We start from the raw sequence: 19921 nt of genomic DNA on the forward strand, positions 1-19921 counted from the left end.
TGGGATGCTTAAATGAAGTACTTGCAACCTGTTTTGTGGAAATTTTTCTTGAAGTATATAGCTATATGGTTCTCTGTAGTGCATTAAATAAAACTGTTAAAAAATGCAAAATACTTAAATTTCTGTAGAAGTCTCAAGTATTCAGGAAAGGTTCTTTAAGTTTTGTTTGTGGGTATGGAAAGTGAGGTTAATACTTGAGAGTATTTTCTCTCATAACCTTTTGATATTCTTAACTAGTCTAGCCCTTCTTTTACTTGACTATTGTTGTAGCTACTACATCAGCATATCTTTTCTGTACTCAATGTCCATCTTTTGAAAGATCAAAAGGACCTTGTTTTACGGTCATCTGAAACGTTTTGTTTCATGTGATTTGTGGGAGTATTAATTTCTCTTCCTTTTCCTTCTTTATTCTTCCATGAATCCTTTTTTCAAGTCATTTCTTCTGCCCTTATACTTTGAAATTGTGTGAATCAAATATGTAGGCTGTGGAACATACATCATTAAGTTTTGATGCTATGTTATTTTCAACTGTGCTTGTGGTGTTAGGAAAAAATCATTGTAGGGGTTGTAATGATAGGCTGCCTTTAAATAGTTTTGTCACCTGGCAAAGCTAGGTTCTGACTGAGAGGTATTTCTGGTGCATGTGTAGATGAATATATAAAATGACCGGTAATGCTTTTCAGTAGCTTGGTGGAGTGAGGTTTTGTGGATTCACCATTTGTAAGCTTCCCACATGTTACACGAAGACAGAATTTTATTGCTTTATTGCCCTGTTACAAGTAATATCCTGAGGGTTTCTACAGTGAATATATACAGAAAACAGACCAAATAATTATCAGAAAGAATTAGGTGTATTTTCTCAGGAAAAAAAACCTTTCTTATTCCTCTTCCTTCTAGCCAGAATTCCTACAAGAAGCTAACCTAATTATGGCCAAGTTAAACTATGTGGAAGGTGATTACAAAGAAGCTCTGAACACTTATGCCAGAGTTGGAGTTGATGACTTGCAGCTAGCTGCAGTGCCACCGTATAGGCTACGGATGATTGCTGAAGCGTATTCTACTAAAGGTAAGATTGCTCTTTGCAGTATAATACTGTGGAAATAGTTTCTAAAAAGTTAATTCATAACTTGTCCAAAGTTAAAGAATTTTTTGCTTTGTGTATCAGCAGTGATGGAGTACCACATTTTTAGATAAGAGGATGGCTTGGCTCCTTTATTCAGAGTTTGTGCTAGGGTGACAAGACTTTTACCTCAATTAATATTCTGACTGCGCTGTCACCCAATTTAATTTTTTGATGTGTGTATTTAGAAGTCCTTCCATATGTAAATATCATAATAACTGTGGCTAGACACTATTGCTGAAAGTTAAGAGTTACCAAAGAAGTGAAGTTGCTGTGGCCAGAATTGGAGAACCCTGATTCACTATGATGCCTTTTACTGAATGTTAAAATGTTCAACCTAAGCCAAATTGCTACTTAATTGAGAAAAATAGTAAAAACATGATAAAAAGACTTAAAGCAGTGCATTTCTTGCACAGTTTTATTTTTGAGTTTTTCTTACCTGAATATCTTTTTTTTAAAGAATTCAGAAAGTGAAATTAATTTTGAAAAACTTTTTTTTTTTACTAGTCTTGTAGTGAAAATTGCAATGCTGGCCTTGTGTCTTAAGGTGGCAGTGCCACTTCAGTTTAGAAAACTCATTAACATTGTAAGCTGTGTCAGTGTGTTGAGGAAAGCGGCAGTTTGTATGCTGTAGGTTTATTAGAATTTACTGTGTCTAAATGTTTGCTTTGGTCTGCTGTGTTTAAGCTTGGGTTTAATGTACATATGGACTTTTTGTTATGGTAAGAGGAGTGTCAAAGTCAGCAAACACAATTTAGGAGAGACTTAAATAGCATTCACTGACAACTGGTCAAGGATTGTTTCTAACATTAGTCTTGGAAGAGAGTGACTGTTTTCCACCAACAGAGTCCTCTAGTAAACGTTAAACAAGCGTGAATCAATCTCTACAGAGATGTCGAGGAAATACGGGAACTAACTGGTAGCCAAGACAAAAGGATGCTTCCTAAATCTGGGCAATACTTAAAGAGGGAAGGGAGTACACGGGGAGTTCTTACATATGATGTAAATCTACCTGTTTCTCTCATACAGCGTCTGTGTGGGCTTTTTGGCAATGTCTGGTACTGGTAGAATTCCACTCAGCGTTGTGTGTTTTGGTTGTGTGTTGTTTTTTAAATCTATGAGGATGTCTGTTGAATTTGTCATGTTCTTTCCATGAAAATGCGATGTTAGGCTTGATCAACTTTTAAGTACCTAAATTTGCTTATATCTCCAAGGAACCCCAGTAATTTAATCAAATCTTTTCCCAGACCTCAACTCTTCTGTCTGTTTTATTTGACCTCATAAAGATATATAACAGTCGAAACATAAAGGCATCAATTTTGCAGACAGTATTAGTAATTTTACTTAATGTAAAAATAATTTATTAGAAAATTGTAAAATATGTATCTTTTCTACCCTGTAATGTTTTGTAGGCTCAGCTTAACAACAAAAAATGAGAGAGCGAGCGATGCCTAGATGTCTTCTGCCTAGGCATGACGGGGGGCTTTTTGCTTCTGATTTCAAGTTTTGTACTTAAACATTGAAATCTGTCATATCAAGCCTGATCTAATCTTGATCAGATTTCATTAGTTTGGTCATTTCTACTGGGTGACTGGCTACCACTTTACCTGAGCAAACTATTGCAGTTTTGTTGTTGTTCTGTTCATGTTCAGAATCATCTCTTTTTGTTATGTTTCCAGTTTGAATGGAAGATTAATAAAAGTTAATATGCCTTTTTCACAGGGTAGCACGTTGCAAGAATATTGTTTTCTGCATGGTCTAGAATGAGGTAGAAGTCACAGAGCAGTCTTAAATTTTACTATGCAAAGTCTAGATAAGTTTAGAGTAATTGACAGCTAAATAGCATATGTTTCTATCCAGTAGTGTACATTTAATTCTCACTGTCTTCCCCCTTCACCCTGGAAATTCTTCTTTCCCCTTGTAAGAGTGGACTATAAAACTTCTCAGTCTGAATTCAGAGTCTCTTCAGAGGTGACTGAGGCTTGTAGGTATTACCCAACTAGATACAAGTTATTCTTACAGGGATTTTGTGCTTCACTGGGATTTGTGTTTCTGCTTGCAAGTTCAAGGATAACCTGATAATATAAAGATAAAACACTTCTGAGTATTTAGATTTTATTTCTTTGGCAGTCATGAACATAGCGCTGTGTTATTAAGCAACGGGGGACTGTCTGTGCTGCCTGTTTGCAAGCATCAGCCCAGCTGCACTGTTCAGTGTGGCAACCTGCACAGAGGCAGTTAAAGATTCCTGTTTTAGTTGCCCCATTTCAATCCCGTTTGGGGCAAATCCGGTTCCAGTGGATTTGCAGTCTTCTATGCTATTGTATAGTGGTCTCATACTGATGTACTTATTTCTGACAAAGACATAGGGCAGATAACTAATGGTAGTTTTTAATTGCCTTAACACTTTTTTTCATTATTTAAGGTGGGACCACCTCCAACTGCTTACCTTCTCGCTTTGAGGTTTCATTCTGTAACCTCAGAGGTGACAGATTGAGTGGGATGATTGAGTTGACGTGTTTCTTCTTCTGCAGTTGTTACAGGGTACTTAAGTGCACATGTTGTCCTGTAACCCTAGACATTTAATAGTTCGTAACAAGGCCTTAGAAATTACCCGCTTTCCATATGTTCCATCCTACTCTTGCTTGAAACCTTTTGGTTCTTCATAGCAAAGGAAGATTCAGCATGTGTGACAGATGCAACAAAGTGCAAAAATGGGTCCAAGGTCAGGTTCAAGCTAAATTTTGCTGGAGTTTTATCTGCTGGTGGGTAGAAAGAAGGGGAAGAGGAACAGTAGTGACAACGGTGGGGAGGGAAAATGGAATTGGACCATGGCAGGGAAGTGAGATCTCTAAATGCTTGCTCAACTGTGGAGGGGGTGTGTGTGTATTTATATATGTGTGTATATATATCTGTGTATTTACACATATATAAATATATTTTTCTATGTATTTGTGTTAGAAAGTAAGATGTGACAAAAGTCAAAAGAGGAAAGTTCTCACTGCCTCTTCAGACTCTCCAGAGTGAGTGTGGCTGAATGTATTAATCCATCAAGGTTGTTTGTAAACCTCACTACAAAATATTCATTAAATTACAGTAGTCTTCATTACACAAGCCTTATTACAGTAGTCCAGGACATGAAATTTAGTGTCGTCTTCAGTCTTCAACTTGGAATAACTCTGTCATTAAACCAAAGAAATAAAGCCATCTACTCCCTGCAGTGCACTCGCAAAGGGGGTCCTCAAGTTTTTTATTATGTAAACGAATTAAATGCGTATATATCTTTAAAAGAATGCTGTTAAGTCTCCATGATGCTTATAGCTTTAGCTGAGGACAGCATATTTACAAGAATGTAAGTGAGAAGCATAATATGGAATGATAGCAAGTCAAGCAAAGGATTCGAAGGCTCTCAAACCCAGCAAGGAAGATTAAATTATTGTTATTCTTTTCTTGGAAATGTCTTGTTATTGAAACGCTGCTTCAAATCTTCCAAAGAAAGCTTCTCGATAGATTTGTCAAAATGCAACATTGTAAAACGTCAACAAAATTCTAAGAAAAATCCTATCGAATTACCTCTGAAATCTTTTGTTTCCTTTACATGTGTCTCTCTGCCAGTCTGTGGTGTGCGGGGAATCGCAGGGCCTCAGTGCCCGAGCAGTGCTGGAAAGTGGTTCCCGTCTGTCGCTCTTCCTATGGAAAATGTTCAAAATTGTTAGTCTGGTGATAAAGGAACTGCTTTATTTCATCAGACTGAAAATCTCATGGGCACTTAGTTATTTATAATGGTGAGCCAAAAAAAAAAAAAAATGGAAAGAAACTTTCTTTGGAAAGAAATTCAAGGAACAGGAGAACTTGTTTAGTTTTGGGGTTTTTTTCTGGCTTCTGTCAACAAAAGCCACTTGCTAGTAGTGATGTCTTATGCCTTAACTAGAAGAGGATGTAAGTGTGGTCTGATGAAAAGTTATCTGTTACCGTGTGCATTAAAATGGCAGAGGGTAGACTAGCCATCTGAATATGCATGAGGCAAAGCCTCAGAAACTTGATTAGCATAGGTCAGGACTCAGCACTGTTTAGAGATCCCTCATGCAAAAGTTGCGAGGAGGTAACAACCACGCAGTACACTGATTGTAGTGTAGTTCTGATATTTTCCTGCCTTTCTTCACCATTTCCTCAAATCCACAAGCTAAAAATGGAAGTGTAGTGGAGGGCGATCATGTTTTATGTAGTTAACTTTGTGGACAGGCATACTTTTTTTGACCATACACTGATTTATTTTTGTGTGTGTGCCCATAGAATACAGTTCTGGATTAGATCTGGTGTTTAAGAAAAGAGGTGATTTTGATGCTGTGCTTCTGAGTAATGACTCTATATGTGTATGTAGAAGGTGTTGTGTGGGACAGAGTATTAATAAAATCATAGTTTTCATATTAAATACAGAATTTTCTTAGATTCAAAGACTTGAAGAAATTGAGTGGGGCAATTTTTAAATGTCATATAAAACATAGAAATGAAAAGATGGAGCTTTTCAAATCAATTGGGCTGCTTAGTGTTTGGAAAACCATGAGAATACTTATTTGAATCTGTTGGTTTAGATTTTTTTCCCCCATCTGCTTGTAGTTACATTTGACATGAAAGCGGAGGAGAAGCATCCGATAAAACAGTTTTCTGTAGTGAAATGTCTATGTTTGGAGGTGCCAGTGTATTTCAGAAGAGTGTGACAAGCCAAAGAAAAAGGGGCATAAAAGAAGGACATTGTTGAGGAGATGGGCAGGTTTGCATGACTCTTGTGGCAAAATGTTAGCCTGAAAGTAGGTGCATGAGCGTTCCTGAAACTGGCTCCCTGAAGCTGTTGCCTTTCCTTGTTCTGTAGTAGCACTTATGAACCATTCCTGTGACCTCTTATCTTACCTTTAATACGAAGTTTTAAGAAGCAGTACAGAAAAAAGCAGGTGTGTTGGGGTTTTTTTGTTTTGGTTTTTTTTTCTTTTGCCTCAGGTGTAGCTTGGCCATCGGTACCGATTATTTGAGCTGTCTTATGCAGCAAGAGCAAAGCTCAGAGATGAGGCTGGGCAGGGGGAGGAGGAGGGAAGGACAGTCTTGAGATTGTGGTGGCAAGTCCCGGCTCAAAGTAAATTGTAGAGGGGTTTTGCACATTTTTGGCTGTATTACATACTGGATATTTAAGTATCTGCTCAGGTATGACTACCTTCTGATAAGATTCCCTTGTTACAAGAGGTTAATTTTGTCTGCATTTGTTTCCTTTTCTTCACTAGATCAGTTTAATTGGCAAAGCTCAATTCTGAGACTGAGGAAAATCTTAACTTAAGAAGAATTGAAATAAGACAATTTATGAATCTCTAAAGAAGTAGTTAAAGGCTGTATATGTCTTTTTTTTTTTTTTCCCTTTTCATGTTAGGCTTGTGCAGCTAGCTCCAACTTTTCCTGCTCCCGTCTTTTACAAGACCAACCAGAAAAAATTCTGTATATGCTGTTACCATACAGAAGCTTATATTTAGAATCCATTTTAATAATGGCTGAAGCTAATATTCTCCTAGGGATATGGCCTCTGGGAACAGGACAATTAAGTTCCTGCAAGTTTTCAGCAGTATATGAATGAGGTAATATTCTAGAAATATTGTGCATATCTGTGCATGGCAATATCTCCTGTGTTTCTAAGCAATTTTTGTTTGCTTATGGAAGCAGAGATGAGATGCAATGCACAGTGGGATATCGAGGTGTTAATTTGGGGAGGTGCAACTTGTCAGTAGTTCTGAAATAACAAGTATATATTTAACTAGGAAATAAGCTTATTGAAATCTTAGGTAACATGATTCTGATACTGCTGCATAAGTCAAAAGACATAATTGAAAAATAATTTACAATATTTTGCATTACAAGTTAGGGAATCTTTCTACAAATGCTTATAGATGAACATAGCAATTTAGAAGTCTTGACATTTCTTAAAGTCTGCAACTTTGTAAACTTGATTTTAGTAAATAAATTGTGTTTGTATTTACTGTGGCGTATAGATTAATAGACGACTCCGGGTATCTGTCAAGATGGCTGTGTGGTATTGCAGTAACAAATTCTTGTTAAGTATGTGAGGGATGTTGTCTGTAAGTTAGCCTGTGACATTATGGGATCGTAGCCTTATTGCTGCAGGCCAGTTTACATCTCATATTGCCTGTTCAAATAACTGTGTTTATATTTAGATGATATATGTTGAGTAAGGTGAGACTGTCTTTACTGCTGCTGACCCATATTCAAATTTAATGTTGCATTTACCAAGTTAAATGATTGGCTATTAATTAGTTCTATTTATAGAAACATGGAAATACTCATTAGGTTCAGTAAAGGGTCAGGTGCATGTGAATTGCTGCTTTGCAGTTAGCAGAAGATGCTGCACTTAACTTTAATCATGTACGATTGTAATGGGATCTTGTGCACTGCTGGCCTGTGTCAGCAGACACCAAGCAGCTCTTCATGGAAGAATGCTAAATGAAAGCTGGTTTAGTAATTATGCCGGGGATCTCTAGCCTCATTAGGCAATGGGTCAAGAACTCATCTTAAGTTCCTTCCTCCTATATTGCTGTGCAAACATTGCAGCCCATCAGCAAGCAGTTTGCAGACCATGTCTAGGAAGCCTGTGCCATAGATACTTCAAACTTTGTTATAGATGTCTTTCCCCGCTCTATTTTTATGACTTTTGTCCTGCTGGAGCAGGGACTTGGGGGTGGGAACCCAGGAGTTTGTCCTGCTTTCCTCGGTGCTACTTTTAGCTCCGGTATTTGAAATCCAAACACTGAATGAAAATAATATACTTCTTATTAAAATAAACTTCTTTATGACCTGAGTATTTTGGTGGTGTGTTTTGCTTGTTCTTGGTTTCTTCCAAATCATTAGAATTTCTTCAGAATCTTGCCTTTGGCAGAGTGAGGAGAGGGAGAAAATGGTGGACCAAAATTAAAAATTAGTGACTCTGGCCTTTTTTCTCATGCCATAGGAAGAACTGGTGTCACAGTGGAGCATGGTGTTTTTTCCTTAGAGGTGCCTGTAGGAGTAATCCTGTCAATTTACAGCAAAACTATAAATTCCATAGTTAAACCATCCTTTCTCCTGAGAGAGCAGCTTCCTTGATGACCACTCCATATACTGGTGTGCAGCTCTTCTGCTTTGGGGAGGGTTCCTCAGAGAGAGATTCATTCACTCCAGGATCTGCAACAATTATCAGTCCTTTTTCCAGCTTTTATCTCTAGTTTGAGCTTTTTCAGCCCCTCTAGAAGGTGCTTATCTGTCAAAGGGATCTACTGTAAAGCAAGAATTGGCTGGCACATCGTTCTCAAGAAACAAGTACATACATGAAAATGCTGATCTCTCTTGTTTAAAAATACTGTAGAAATCTATTTTGTATTCATAAGAAAATACGAAGGCTTGAATGTCATTACGTTTAGAGGAAAAGTGTGACCAATCTTTTCACAACAGTTATCTCAGATGATATTGTAAGAAATCCAAAAATATTGTTATAGTTCCATTGACTGCTTGGATTAATAAGTAGGTGTTCACTTCAGAAGAGAGATGAGTGTTCCTGTTTTTTTTTTCCTTTTCTCTGTTTAACTTTGAGAAACATCAAGACACTTAAAAGCACTGGCATAACTATGGCATTAGAAAAGCTGTACTAATGAAATGACATTGCAGTATGAGCATACGTGATAAAATGTTGTCTTCAGCTCTGGAAGGTTGTGCTTATGTTGCCCCGGGTGTCATTTAGAATGGAATTTAATTCTCTGTAAGTAGTTTGCGTTTAAAAGAGTGACTCTCTTTAAAGAGCTGCCAAAGCAGCTTCCCTTAAATTCAAGTATGCTGAGAGAAGTGGGTATTGACCTTCTTTCTGATGCCTTTTCTGGAAAGCCAGTTGTGTATGAAACTAGCCATGGAGGAGATCCTGCGTCCTGACAGTTGTTGGAGACTTTTTTTCCCTGGGCAATACAAGGTACTTGAAAAGTCAGAGAAATTAATTGTGTTTCCTTAGATTGTCTAAAAAAGTAGGCAATTCCTACTAAGACAGTCTATCTGCAATTAACTGTGAAAGTAAGAGGTAGTTTGTTATAAATATATTTCCCTATTTTCTGTTCTTACTTTTCCTCCATTCCTTTATAATAATTAAGTTACAAATACCAGTAGGGAATTGAAGAGGAAAAAAATTCATGCTTTGCTTTCTAAAATAATTCTGTGCAAGCAAGTCACAATCTTTGATTGAGGGCTTCTGGAAATAAGTCCATCCCTTCAGTGAGATTAGCAGTGTTTGTTCTAAGCTCAGAAAAAAACTGTGGGAGTTCCTTGATAGCAGTGATTCGGATTGTTTAATGTCCTCTTTCAAAATTACTAATAAACGTTTGCTGTACTCTATATAATTGTTCTAAATATATAAGCTACATATGAAGTTTCTTTAAAAGGAGAGGAAAGGTGGGGTTTTTTCTGTTTACAGCATCTAGAACACTTGCCAGTGTTGCTTTGCATATTGTATAGGGAAGAACAAGTGCTGTATACTCAAACACACTTGGATTTTATATGTCCATTTAATGAAAACAGGAAGCAAACACAGAAATCTTTATCTGTTGATGTGACTCTCTCTCTTGCAAAAGTATATTTATTTACTTAAGTATAAAATAGTCTTTCACTGTTTTTCCTCTGTCCTTTGACTTACCTACTGAAAACAGTAGATAAACTGTTGGGTCCATTATTATTTGTGGTCTCCAAAATTTATATAGACAAGGTACTGGCTGGCATCATGGAAAATCCTCAGATACACAATGCAGTAAATGTGATACACTTTTCTCAGCCTTCTGTTTTTGGTTTTGTTTTGTGGTGGTTTTTTTTCTTAATGGTCGCAGTAGTGGTCTGGGTGGTAGGAGTACTTGGTAAAGATCTGAACTGTGCTGTGGATTTCCTTTTGACCTTAGAGTAATTTTTGTTTTGTATAATGAATGCATCTGTATAATGAAATGGGAACGTTAGTTAATCGGTTGTCGTACAGGACTTAGAAGTCTGCTTTCTTTGCCTTTTTTTTTTTTTTTTGAAGTGGTTTGTAAATGAAAAGTAATCAGTGTCATTGTCCTTAACATAAAAACTGTCGGTTGTCTAAGAATAAGCAAATATATTGCACGGAGGTTTCTGAAAAATTTTTGGTTTGTTATTTGTTCTTACTGAGGAGTCCTTTCTTTTTGGGTAGTGATCAGTGTGCATATGTGGTGGTAGGGCTGGTCTACTCCGGTATTTGTAAAAAATGAAATACTTTATTTGGCATAACCTTGGCCACTGATTTGAGACCATAGACACAAGGAAGCTACCTGGAATAAGTGACAAAGCTATCTACTATTTGGTTTCTGAATCTTTTACAAAATGCAGATAATTTGTAAAGTTTTTGAGGATTTAAAGAAAAACTTCGCAAGTTATCATGTAAATTAAATATCAGGCATACTCTTTTCTTGTCCAAATACTGGTTTTTTGCTGTTCTGCTCTTTTGACAGCAATTTTAGTTACTTCGCAAAACACGTAAGCTTAACTAGTACAGACTCGTATTCATTTCACTGCTTCTCACTTTCTTTTCCCTCAGGAGTCATCTTGCTTGATACCAGGACTAGATATGTATGAGATAAGTGTCTTCCCAGAATAAAACTGACCCAGTTTGTTGGAAGCTTTTACTTGGAGGTGATTTTGACTGGAAGGGCTTAAACTTAAAAGCCATGAATATCAAAGTCAACTTGTGGTACCAATTGACGTGATATTCTTGAATGCAGAAAATAACCAATAGAAGTTAAATAAACCAATAGCTATAACCTTCACAACAAACACAATAATATTTTATAGCAGTAACACATACCTCTTTTCTGAGTATCTCAAAGAAGCATATGAACAGTTGAAAGAAATTCCTGCCCTTTTGAGGGAGAATAGCAGAGGTTCCTGCCTGGCGGGTGAGGTAACAAGCATAGAGGGGAGAACTGACTTGTTTGAATATATGCAAAAGTCTTCAGCAGATAATTTAGGATGATTAGTGTTTCTTTGAAATTCACATTTTTCTCAATTCTGTATGTTACCACTTGCTTGGTCTTTTTTCAAGGGCCTAATATAATAATCCCTTTTTATCATCTCTCAGTACTCTTGTGAAGAAGTGGCCAGTATATTGCGTGGTTATTGCTGTGTTGCTATTTATATCTATTTAAAATTGAATAATACTTTCATGTACTTTAATACATTATTTCTTAAACTTCATCTGTACTTAAGAAAAAAACTAAATGAGTAGTCTGGAGTGACTCTAATTTTAACTTGTTAAAGAAAACATAATTTATTCAAGGTTTTTCTTCTAGGTGATACGTTTGAATTGTAATTATTCCTTGTGTCATCAAAAAAAATAGTGTCCAAACCGTCCTGTTAAGTGGTCATTTCAGGATAGTTCTCCAAATGAAGTTCCTGCTCCAAAGCATTGTATGCTTAAAAAGTACATACTTTCCTGGGTTGTAGTAAACATACCAGGAAAAAATACAGTGAATACTAGTTGTATAATAAAGTTATTCTAAGAAATAGTATTATCTACTTCGTCAAAGGACACTTAGAATTTTGTACTTCCTTCTGCATTACTTAAAGTTCCTGGCAGAGCATTGAGGTACTTTCATATCTTAAAGAAAATTCTCAGCTAAAATGAGAGAAAGTTCTTATAGTGAGTTTTTCAGATTAACAAGATTATAGTTGTGGCCATAAAGTATAAAAATAGAAATAATAAATCCAAGTCAAATCTACAAATAACCAGCTGAGTAATATGTTTCATGTAGTGGAGGATTACTGTGGGGCACTGACTGTCCTTGTCATCGGAGAGAAGGGGTGGGGAGGAGTGATCCGCTTACCAACTATCTGGTGCTTTCAGTCATTCAATGTTTTTATTACAGCTCATTTGTTGTATTTTATGGTCACCTCTAAGGCTGAGTTTGAAGGTGTTTGTGTAGGTCACTGCAAACTTTCTGTCCAACATCAACCTTACATTTGGATCCTCTTCCCAGAGGATCCATTCAAGTCTACTGCAGTAGCAGGGTAACTGACCTTTTCTGTAGTTTAATGTTGGTGCTTTTGGGTCTTTCACTTACAGTTAACAAAAGAACTTCTTGGATATTTGCTATTTGATTGAAAATTGAAAGAAAGATTAGCATAGGCTACTGTAGACTATTTTCAGTGAAAACCGTAACATGTCAGAAAATCCAATGTCGCTTGTACTCGGGTTTGGTGGGTTTTTGAGAGACCGACCACTTGTGTGTTTGCTGCACTTTAAGAATGTGTAGGTTTTTGAAAAGTATATTGAATTTTATTTTGTCTTTAGCAGAGCATTGAGTACTGGAGTCAGCATTTTGTCTTAACTGGGTATATAGCTAGCAAATAGGGCTGTAGGGATATGCGTTGTTTGTACTGGTAAAAGGGTGGATTGGAGGGTAAAGGTGGCCAACAAACTCTGATACAGACTTAAGGCATCCTCTCAAACCAGAAATATGGCTTGATGTGTTTTTATACAGATGAGTTATACTTCTGTAGGGAGATATTGAAACTTAATAGATGTTTTAAAAGTATCTGGAGGTCACAAATATTGCATAGTTTTGAGTTTATCAGTAAATAAACTCCAGATTCCATGGCTTCGTCTTCCTAAGTTGTTTTAGTAAGTAACTAACTATTGTAATTCCAATGAAACATACTGTCCCCACCTTACAGTATTGATGGACAGAAATCCTTTGATAAATTATTCTCTGAAGTGGGGTTTTGAACTACCGGGCATTCAACAGACATCTGCCCAATATGTAAATATGTGTTTTGTTGGGTTTTTTTTTGTTTTGTTTTTAGTTTCTCCGGCAATGGATTCTCAAACCTTTGGATGATGAACTGAGAATATGGTCATTTAAATTGTGAATTATGTTCATGTGGGAAGAGTTGAAGGCACTTTAGGATCAGCATATACTGCTGACAAGCTTGAAGAATGACCTGAAATAAATCTCTTAAGAACATGTGGAACGTGCTACACTTCAAATACAAATCAGTATTTAAATAAATATGAGATGGGGTAACTGATGAGGCAGCATGGCTTGCCAACTGGCTTACAGAATATGAGCTGATGATCTGTTGCAGATCATAAACAGAAGAGAATGTCTTACTAATATGTAAGGAAAGGCACTAAAGTTTTGCTGATTTGTTTTTTGGGTGGTTTTTTATTGTTGTTTTGGTTTGTTTAAAACTTTTACTCTTTTTAAAAAGTATTCTATATCAAAACCAGGAAGTCTTTCCTCTTCTCTGCTGGGTGCTATTGAGGCTCAGGTGGAGCTGTGTATCCAGTTTCCACAGAGTGAATCAAGATAGAAGTAACCAGTTGCGGAGTCTCCAGAGGAGATAAAGATGATTAGCTGCCAAGGAAGTGTGAAAAGAAACATGAGTGAGAGTTGACATTTTTTGTGACAAGCATGTTTCTCTCTCTCTCTCTAAACATTGAAAAAATCTTTTGTAAAGAAAGGAATTATCTCTCTGTGAAGAAGACTAGGAGTAATTAATCTAGGGAGGGAGATCTAGTAGACATTATGAAAAAATACTTATTGTGAGAATAGTTGAGCTCTATAATGATTTGCATAGGAAGGCCAAGGCATCCCTGTCATCAGAGGCGTTTTAAGAACGGGTTAGACAAGTGTTTGGGGTTGGTTGATTCCTTGGTCAGATAAATGGCTTAGTATTCTTGAGGTCCTTTCCAGCTGTTTTCTCTAATTACCTTGAAAATAACTGTAATAGAGGTGGCTTAGTAGGAGATGGCATCAATTAGTAAGAGTTGTTGGGTTTTTATTTTAGACAAGCAAAGACGTTTTTGTTTTTTCTTCAGAGCACCAGATAGCATATTTCTTGGATAAGTCCTGAGAGAGAAAGACTTGTGCCTTGATGAGAGTGAGCCACCCCTTACTAAATTTAAATACAAAAATTGCACTTCTTAACCCCTTCTTTTTTTGAAAATATATTTGTTTTTATATGTGCTTCTGCCTTGCACAGTTACTAAGTTTAGTATTACCTTGTGTGCCATTCGTCACCCTGCCTTGGTTTCTGTGATCACTCTGGAAAAGCGAAGTATTCAGTAATTTAAAACTGATATAGAAAGACACTAGGTACTTTGGTGGTGGATTGTCATAATGTCTTTAAATCAAAATGACATTTAAAGAAATGGCTGATTCTGGTTTTATAATTATTAAGGAGGAGTTGCTGTTATGTATTTGTTTGTGTCTGTATCAGAGGACCATACCTGCATAAGTTTTTGAGTTATTTTTTTTCTTTGCTTCTTCCCCTGACCAAAGGGACTTAGCCTGGACCATTTTTTAGATATAATATTATATGACATTAGTTTTAAATGCTTCGTTTGAAATTGTTCCTTCCTTCTCCCCCCTATTCTCCCCCCCAGGTCTCTGTCTTGAGAAGCTGCCAATTTCTTCTTCGGCTAGCAACCTCCATGTGGACCGTGAACAAGAAATTGTTACATGCTATGAGAAGGCTGGGGATATTGCTCTTCTGTACCTTCAGGAGATAGAAAGGGTAAGCTGGGATAATTAGCTTAATCGAACAATTGTGTGGCTCATCTTTCATTGATGTGGTGTTATCAACACTTTGGTAGCTCCACTAAAAGATGTCTAATATTTGTTTTCTTAGGACTTCAATGTACGCTTCCAATTGGACAATAAATTAGTGTGTGTTAATGGAAGTCTGGTAGCTGTCCTTCTGACTCTTCTCTCATTCTGACCTCTTAGAAAATAGTGATAGTAGTCTAAAAGGGACAGAGCTCCACTGAACTGCTGTGCATATTCAAGATGCTGATCTTTGGCCTCTTGTTATGCTATGGTAGTTAATTTATGAACAAGGGATTATGGTGTCTTTCAAACACACGTATCGGAATATGTATGTTGTATGTATATACTCACTAGCTTTTCAGATAATTCTTAAAAATAATTCAAAACAAAGCTACGAAGATTGAAAATTGATCTTGTTGATGTTTATTTGGAGCCAATAACTTAACTGCTCTTAAATGCTCTTCAAAAAGCTACTTGAAGGTAAAATTCTGAAATAACATTGTACTTGTCAGCAAGACACTTGCCATATCAGTGGGGTGTCCAGAATAGTAACTTGAAAGTGTGTTTGCTTCAACTAATAGGCACAATCCTGGGATAATGAGAAAATCATCAGATATGATAGCCAGATAAACATATGATTTTAAAAAATAGATGAACTTCAGATAAATATTAATAGCTCTATAAATTGGGTCAGGACAATGTTCTCAGACTTGATAGCCCGTTTGTCATTTTGTCTCATTAATATATTACTTGCTGTATGTATGAAACTACAGCTGCCTTTAAAATCCGAGGTACTAGATATGTAGGAGACCTGTTTCCTATAGATGAAAGCTGATATGGCTGAGCTTCTTAATGTTAGATAGATATAACCTCCTAACAGCTCTGCAGAATATTAGCCAAGTTACTGTTTTCTTTCCCCACCCCCCATTTTATAAGTTATGGATTATGAATTTATGGAAAGTTAAAGTTAGGCTCTTCATTTGTAAAGAGTGTAACGCTTCGTGATTTGTAAGCTTCAGGCTTTATCTGAGTTTAAAGGGATACATAGGCTCCTTTATTTCCTCCTGTTGTTTTCATTTCCACTGCTAAGCTTGTCTTCTGTTTTTTACCATTTAGCAGAAACCCTTCTGGTGTTATAAATACTCTTTTTAAGAAAAGAAAATTTGCGGTACCCTTTGTTTCTAGGAGTTACACACTATTGCATTTTATTTAGACTTGGAGATGTGTCTGGACAAAATCCAATACACTGGGGCTCTATTCTTTGGCTTGTGAATACTATTAAAATATGAAGCAAGCTAGCAGTATCAGTCTGACCCTCTTTTTCAGACGTATTGCTTACAAGCCTCAGGCTTGTCATTTGACAGTTATCTTTGAAAGGGTTATTAGATACAGTTAGGGTCACGCAAGTGAAAGAAAAACTCTGATGTGATGGGAGAAAGAAAAGTAATTCATACTGTTTTTTGAAAACATACACATTTTTACTTTTCTGAGAGCTTTTTGCTTGTTTTTTTTTGTTTTGTTATTGTCTTTCAGTGTCTGGTAGACTACATGTGGTGAATATGAAGGCAAATGAAAGCTGACAGCTCTCCATTTTGAGAGATCATTTTAATGTTGATGTAATACAAATTAAGTTATTTCTAAATTGTTTTTTGGAAATCATAGAATCAGAGAATGGTAAGGGTTGGAAGGGACCTCTGGAGATCATCTAGTCCAACCACCTGCCAAAGCAGGTTCACCTAGAGCACGTTGCACAGGAACCCATCCAGGCGGGTTTTAGATATCTCCAGAGAAGGAGACTCCACCACCTCTCTGGGCAGCCTGTGCCAGTGCTTTGAGTGAGTGCTTTGCTCCATCACTCTGGAGATCACTTTTAATCTTACTGCTTCTTGCGGCAGTCTTTCCTAACCTAATAGAGTTTTAGATTTTTTAATACAGTCACCTCCTGCTACCGAATAAAGTTGCAAATATGCTTTTTCGTATATTCCTTTTTTGTATACCATTCTTCACAACATTTTCTGAAAAAGTGTTATAAAATTTTTCTTAGTGCAATTTCTGTTTGGTGAATAATTTACCTTTAAGGGTATATCTAAGAGCAAAAAGATTTATATTTAGGTGGGAATGGAGAAAAGGATAGAAATATTCTACTAGCCACCGCCTACAATGAAAAAGATTTTTCCAACATTAAGTATTCTGTGTAAAAGTCCACAAAACTTGATTTTTATTTTTTTTTCTAAATACATTTTTCCCTTTTGTTCTTTTAGGTAATTAATGCCAATATACAAAACAGAAGCCCTAAGCCAGGGCCCACTGCACATGAACAAGAACTTGGTTTTTTCCTGGAAACAGGACTTCAAAGAGCACATGTTTTATATTTCAAGAATGGGTAAGGGTTGATTCTCCTTTTGTGTGTTTGCCTTTTTGTTTAGGTTTCGTATTTGTGATCTAACTGGGCATAATCATTTTTAGCAATTGTGAATTGTGTAATCATGAGGCCTCTTTATTAATAAAGTCGTAACATTTTGATTGAAATAGTAAAGCTGCCCATATTGTATTTATTTACATATTGTAAAATCATTTAATCAAAGTATATTAAACAGAAAGCATTTTAGATTTTTACTTACTGAATGTGAGAACTTGAAATACCTTAATGATTTGAAATTTCTTTTACTTTATTACTAGACACTAATAGAAAGTAATTGACAACATATTGAAACTCTTGATTTTTATAATTTGATTTTGTAATTTTTTTCCAAATCTCTTCAGTTATCACTTATTTTAACATTATGCTGCAGGATAAATGTGCATGAAGATCAACAGTATGTATACAAGTATACAATCTCCATTGTACATGCTCTATAGATCCTCTTAGATTGTGCATGGGAGATCCTTTATAATTTATTTTAAAAAAGGCTTCCCTTAAAAGCCTAAAAATAAATTCAGATATCACAGAAAATGAAAAAAGGAATACAACGCTCCATTTTTAAGAGCTTCAAAACTTGGCACAAATGGTTTTTAAGTACATTTCTGACATTTGTTGAAATCACATAGTTTAAAATTTTTTTTATAATTTATGGATTATGGAAAGTTAGGCTCTTTATTTGTAAAGAGCATGACACTTCATGATTTAAACACTTCAGGCTTAATCTGAGTTTAAAGGGCTACATAGGCTCTTTTATTTCCTCCTCTTGTTTTCATTTCCAGAAGCAGGGCTTCTTATTTCACTAGGAAAATGTGGTTTGATTGAAATATTGGAACTCTTGATAGGGCTACTGCTTTGTACCAAAAATGTTTCTTATTCTTTCAAATACATGAACAGGAGATGAAGGGGAATCATGCAGTGTCTGTAAAGAGTTCGAGATTTTAATGTACTGATGGTAGGGTGACAAAAGGCTGTCCAAGTTCTCAAACTGTTCCGGGACTTCAGCATGGAAATGGTCACTAAGCTTTTGAAATCTCATTCTTAAAGTAATGAAGTAGTGCTGCAATAGCACATGATTTGAGAGTTACATTTTAGTTCTGTTTTCATCATTTAATTGCAGGAGGAACGGAATGTTCCGAAAGTTAATTTTTTTTTTTAATTTACCAGAGCTAAAAATAAAATATCTGTTTTCATGCCGGCACAAAAGATAAATAAAATATACTTATTGAAAAAATCCCAGTGGTAATCATGGTTAAGAATAAGCTAAAAATTCCACATTTTGAAGAATTTTGATTGAAGGCCAGGAATGAAAATGGTCTATTTAATCTGAGATGTTGTGCGTAAAAGCAACCTGTAATTAACACGGTAAATTGAGATTAATTAAGAAAACAAAAAACAACTGCACCAAAAAAGTCATGCAGTAGGTTATTAAGGAACCTCCATCCCATAGGAATGTTTTTCCTAGACCATATTAGTTGGTCTGGTGTGATCTTTGAAAGGTTGATTGTATTCCATGTGCACTTTAATCCTTCATGGTGCTGGTGTTCCTGTTAACTCCTACATAAGCATATAATCTTTTTTGCAGTCTTTATTACAACGGTCACTTGGAGTTTATGACCTAGTTGCACATTATGTATTTAATTTTAAATTTCTTCTTCCAATTTCATTGGCCAGTGCTGCTACTTTGGGAGGTATGAGAGGAAGCGAGGTGTTACGAAAAATAGCTCTATGCCAGTCATTATTTTACATATTCCTGCCATTATATCCTTTAGTTTCCTTTCTTAATTTAGAGCCAAACCCAATTCTTTCAAGATTTCCTAATATGGTCGTTGTTCCAGGCTGCTAGTTATCTTGTTGCTTTTATGGGTCCCTTCTTTGTTTTGGTTTTTTTTTTATTTGTTTGTTTTTAACTTGGGTTTACCAGAACTGAACAGAACTTTAAATATATACTTTTCTAATAGTCACAAATTTATAGCATGTATTTTAATACATTTCTTTTAAGGATGCTTTACTTGGTTTTTAAATTTGTCATCTCTCTTAATGCTAGGTTTATAGAAATTAGATTCAGGATCTTTCCATTAAGCTTTGCAACATACTTCAAGTTTGAATTCAGTCTAAGATTGTAAAGATTATACGAACATTTTTAAGGAGAGGAAATGTAGGTATCTTTAATATAGGCAGTTTAGAAACTGAAATTTTTTAAAAAATGAACTCCCTTTTGCAACTGAAGCTGCGGATGTTAAGATCCTGTGGAGGAAGCAGGGAATCACCAGAGTTTTAACTGCTTGTGAGTGCTGGGGGAGAGGAGGAAAAGCCTATTTTCACAGGCAGACTAAATCTGCTATTCATATTGCAGTGCAGTGAAATCTATTTGTGTATGTTCGTGAAGTGAGGCTTACACTCAGAAGAGTTGAATCTGAAATAAAATTCCTTTCACCAAACTATAGCCTGGCGTTGGTTTGAGTCACTTCAAATGCTACCTTGTTATGAGCATAGGGGCTATAGTAATGTATGCATTAGAGCATGTTTAAAGATCTGAGTAGGTGTCTATGCATCAATGGTACGTATTTTTTGGTGGGTTTTTTTTTTTAGACTTCAGTTCCACTCCAATATGTACTATCAAACATCTCTCAAAATCTGCTGGAGATTTGAATTTATCTGAAGTCCTTTTGCTATGGAGTGGGTTTTTGTTGTTGTGTATCTAGGGGTCAGTTAGCTAATCACTGCTTTTAATTACACTTCTTTCACTAGAAGTAG

The 19921-nt window shown here is 36.0% G+C and overlaps 1 protein-coding gene across 6 annotated transcripts in view; it reads left to right on the top strand.

The window, feature by feature from the left end:
• The window catches only part of TTC7B (tetratricopeptide repeat domain 7B), a 152415-nt gene that overhangs the window by 20928 nt on the left and 111566 nt on the right, over positions 1–19921 (top strand). For 5 of the 6 annotated variants that reach the window (XM_054198205.1, XM_054198198.1, XM_054198202.1 and 2 more), the window contains exons 3-5: positions 898–1066; positions 14583–14713; positions 17007–17128. In XM_054198205.1, the coding sequence (XP_054054180.1) occupies positions 898–1066; positions 14583–14713; positions 17007–17128 (422 nt within the window). The remainder of the gene's footprint in view (positions 1–897; positions 1067–14582; positions 14714–17006; positions 17129–19921) is intronic. The other variant, XM_054198203.1, reaches the window with a different exon arrangement.

Source organism: Rissa tridactyla, chromosome 4, assembly GCF_028500815.1.
Source record: "Rissa tridactyla isolate bRisTri1 chromosome 4, bRisTri1.patW.cur.20221130, whole genome shotgun sequence".
Lineage (NCBI taxonomy): Eukaryota > Metazoa > Chordata > Aves > Charadriiformes > Laridae > Rissa > Rissa tridactyla.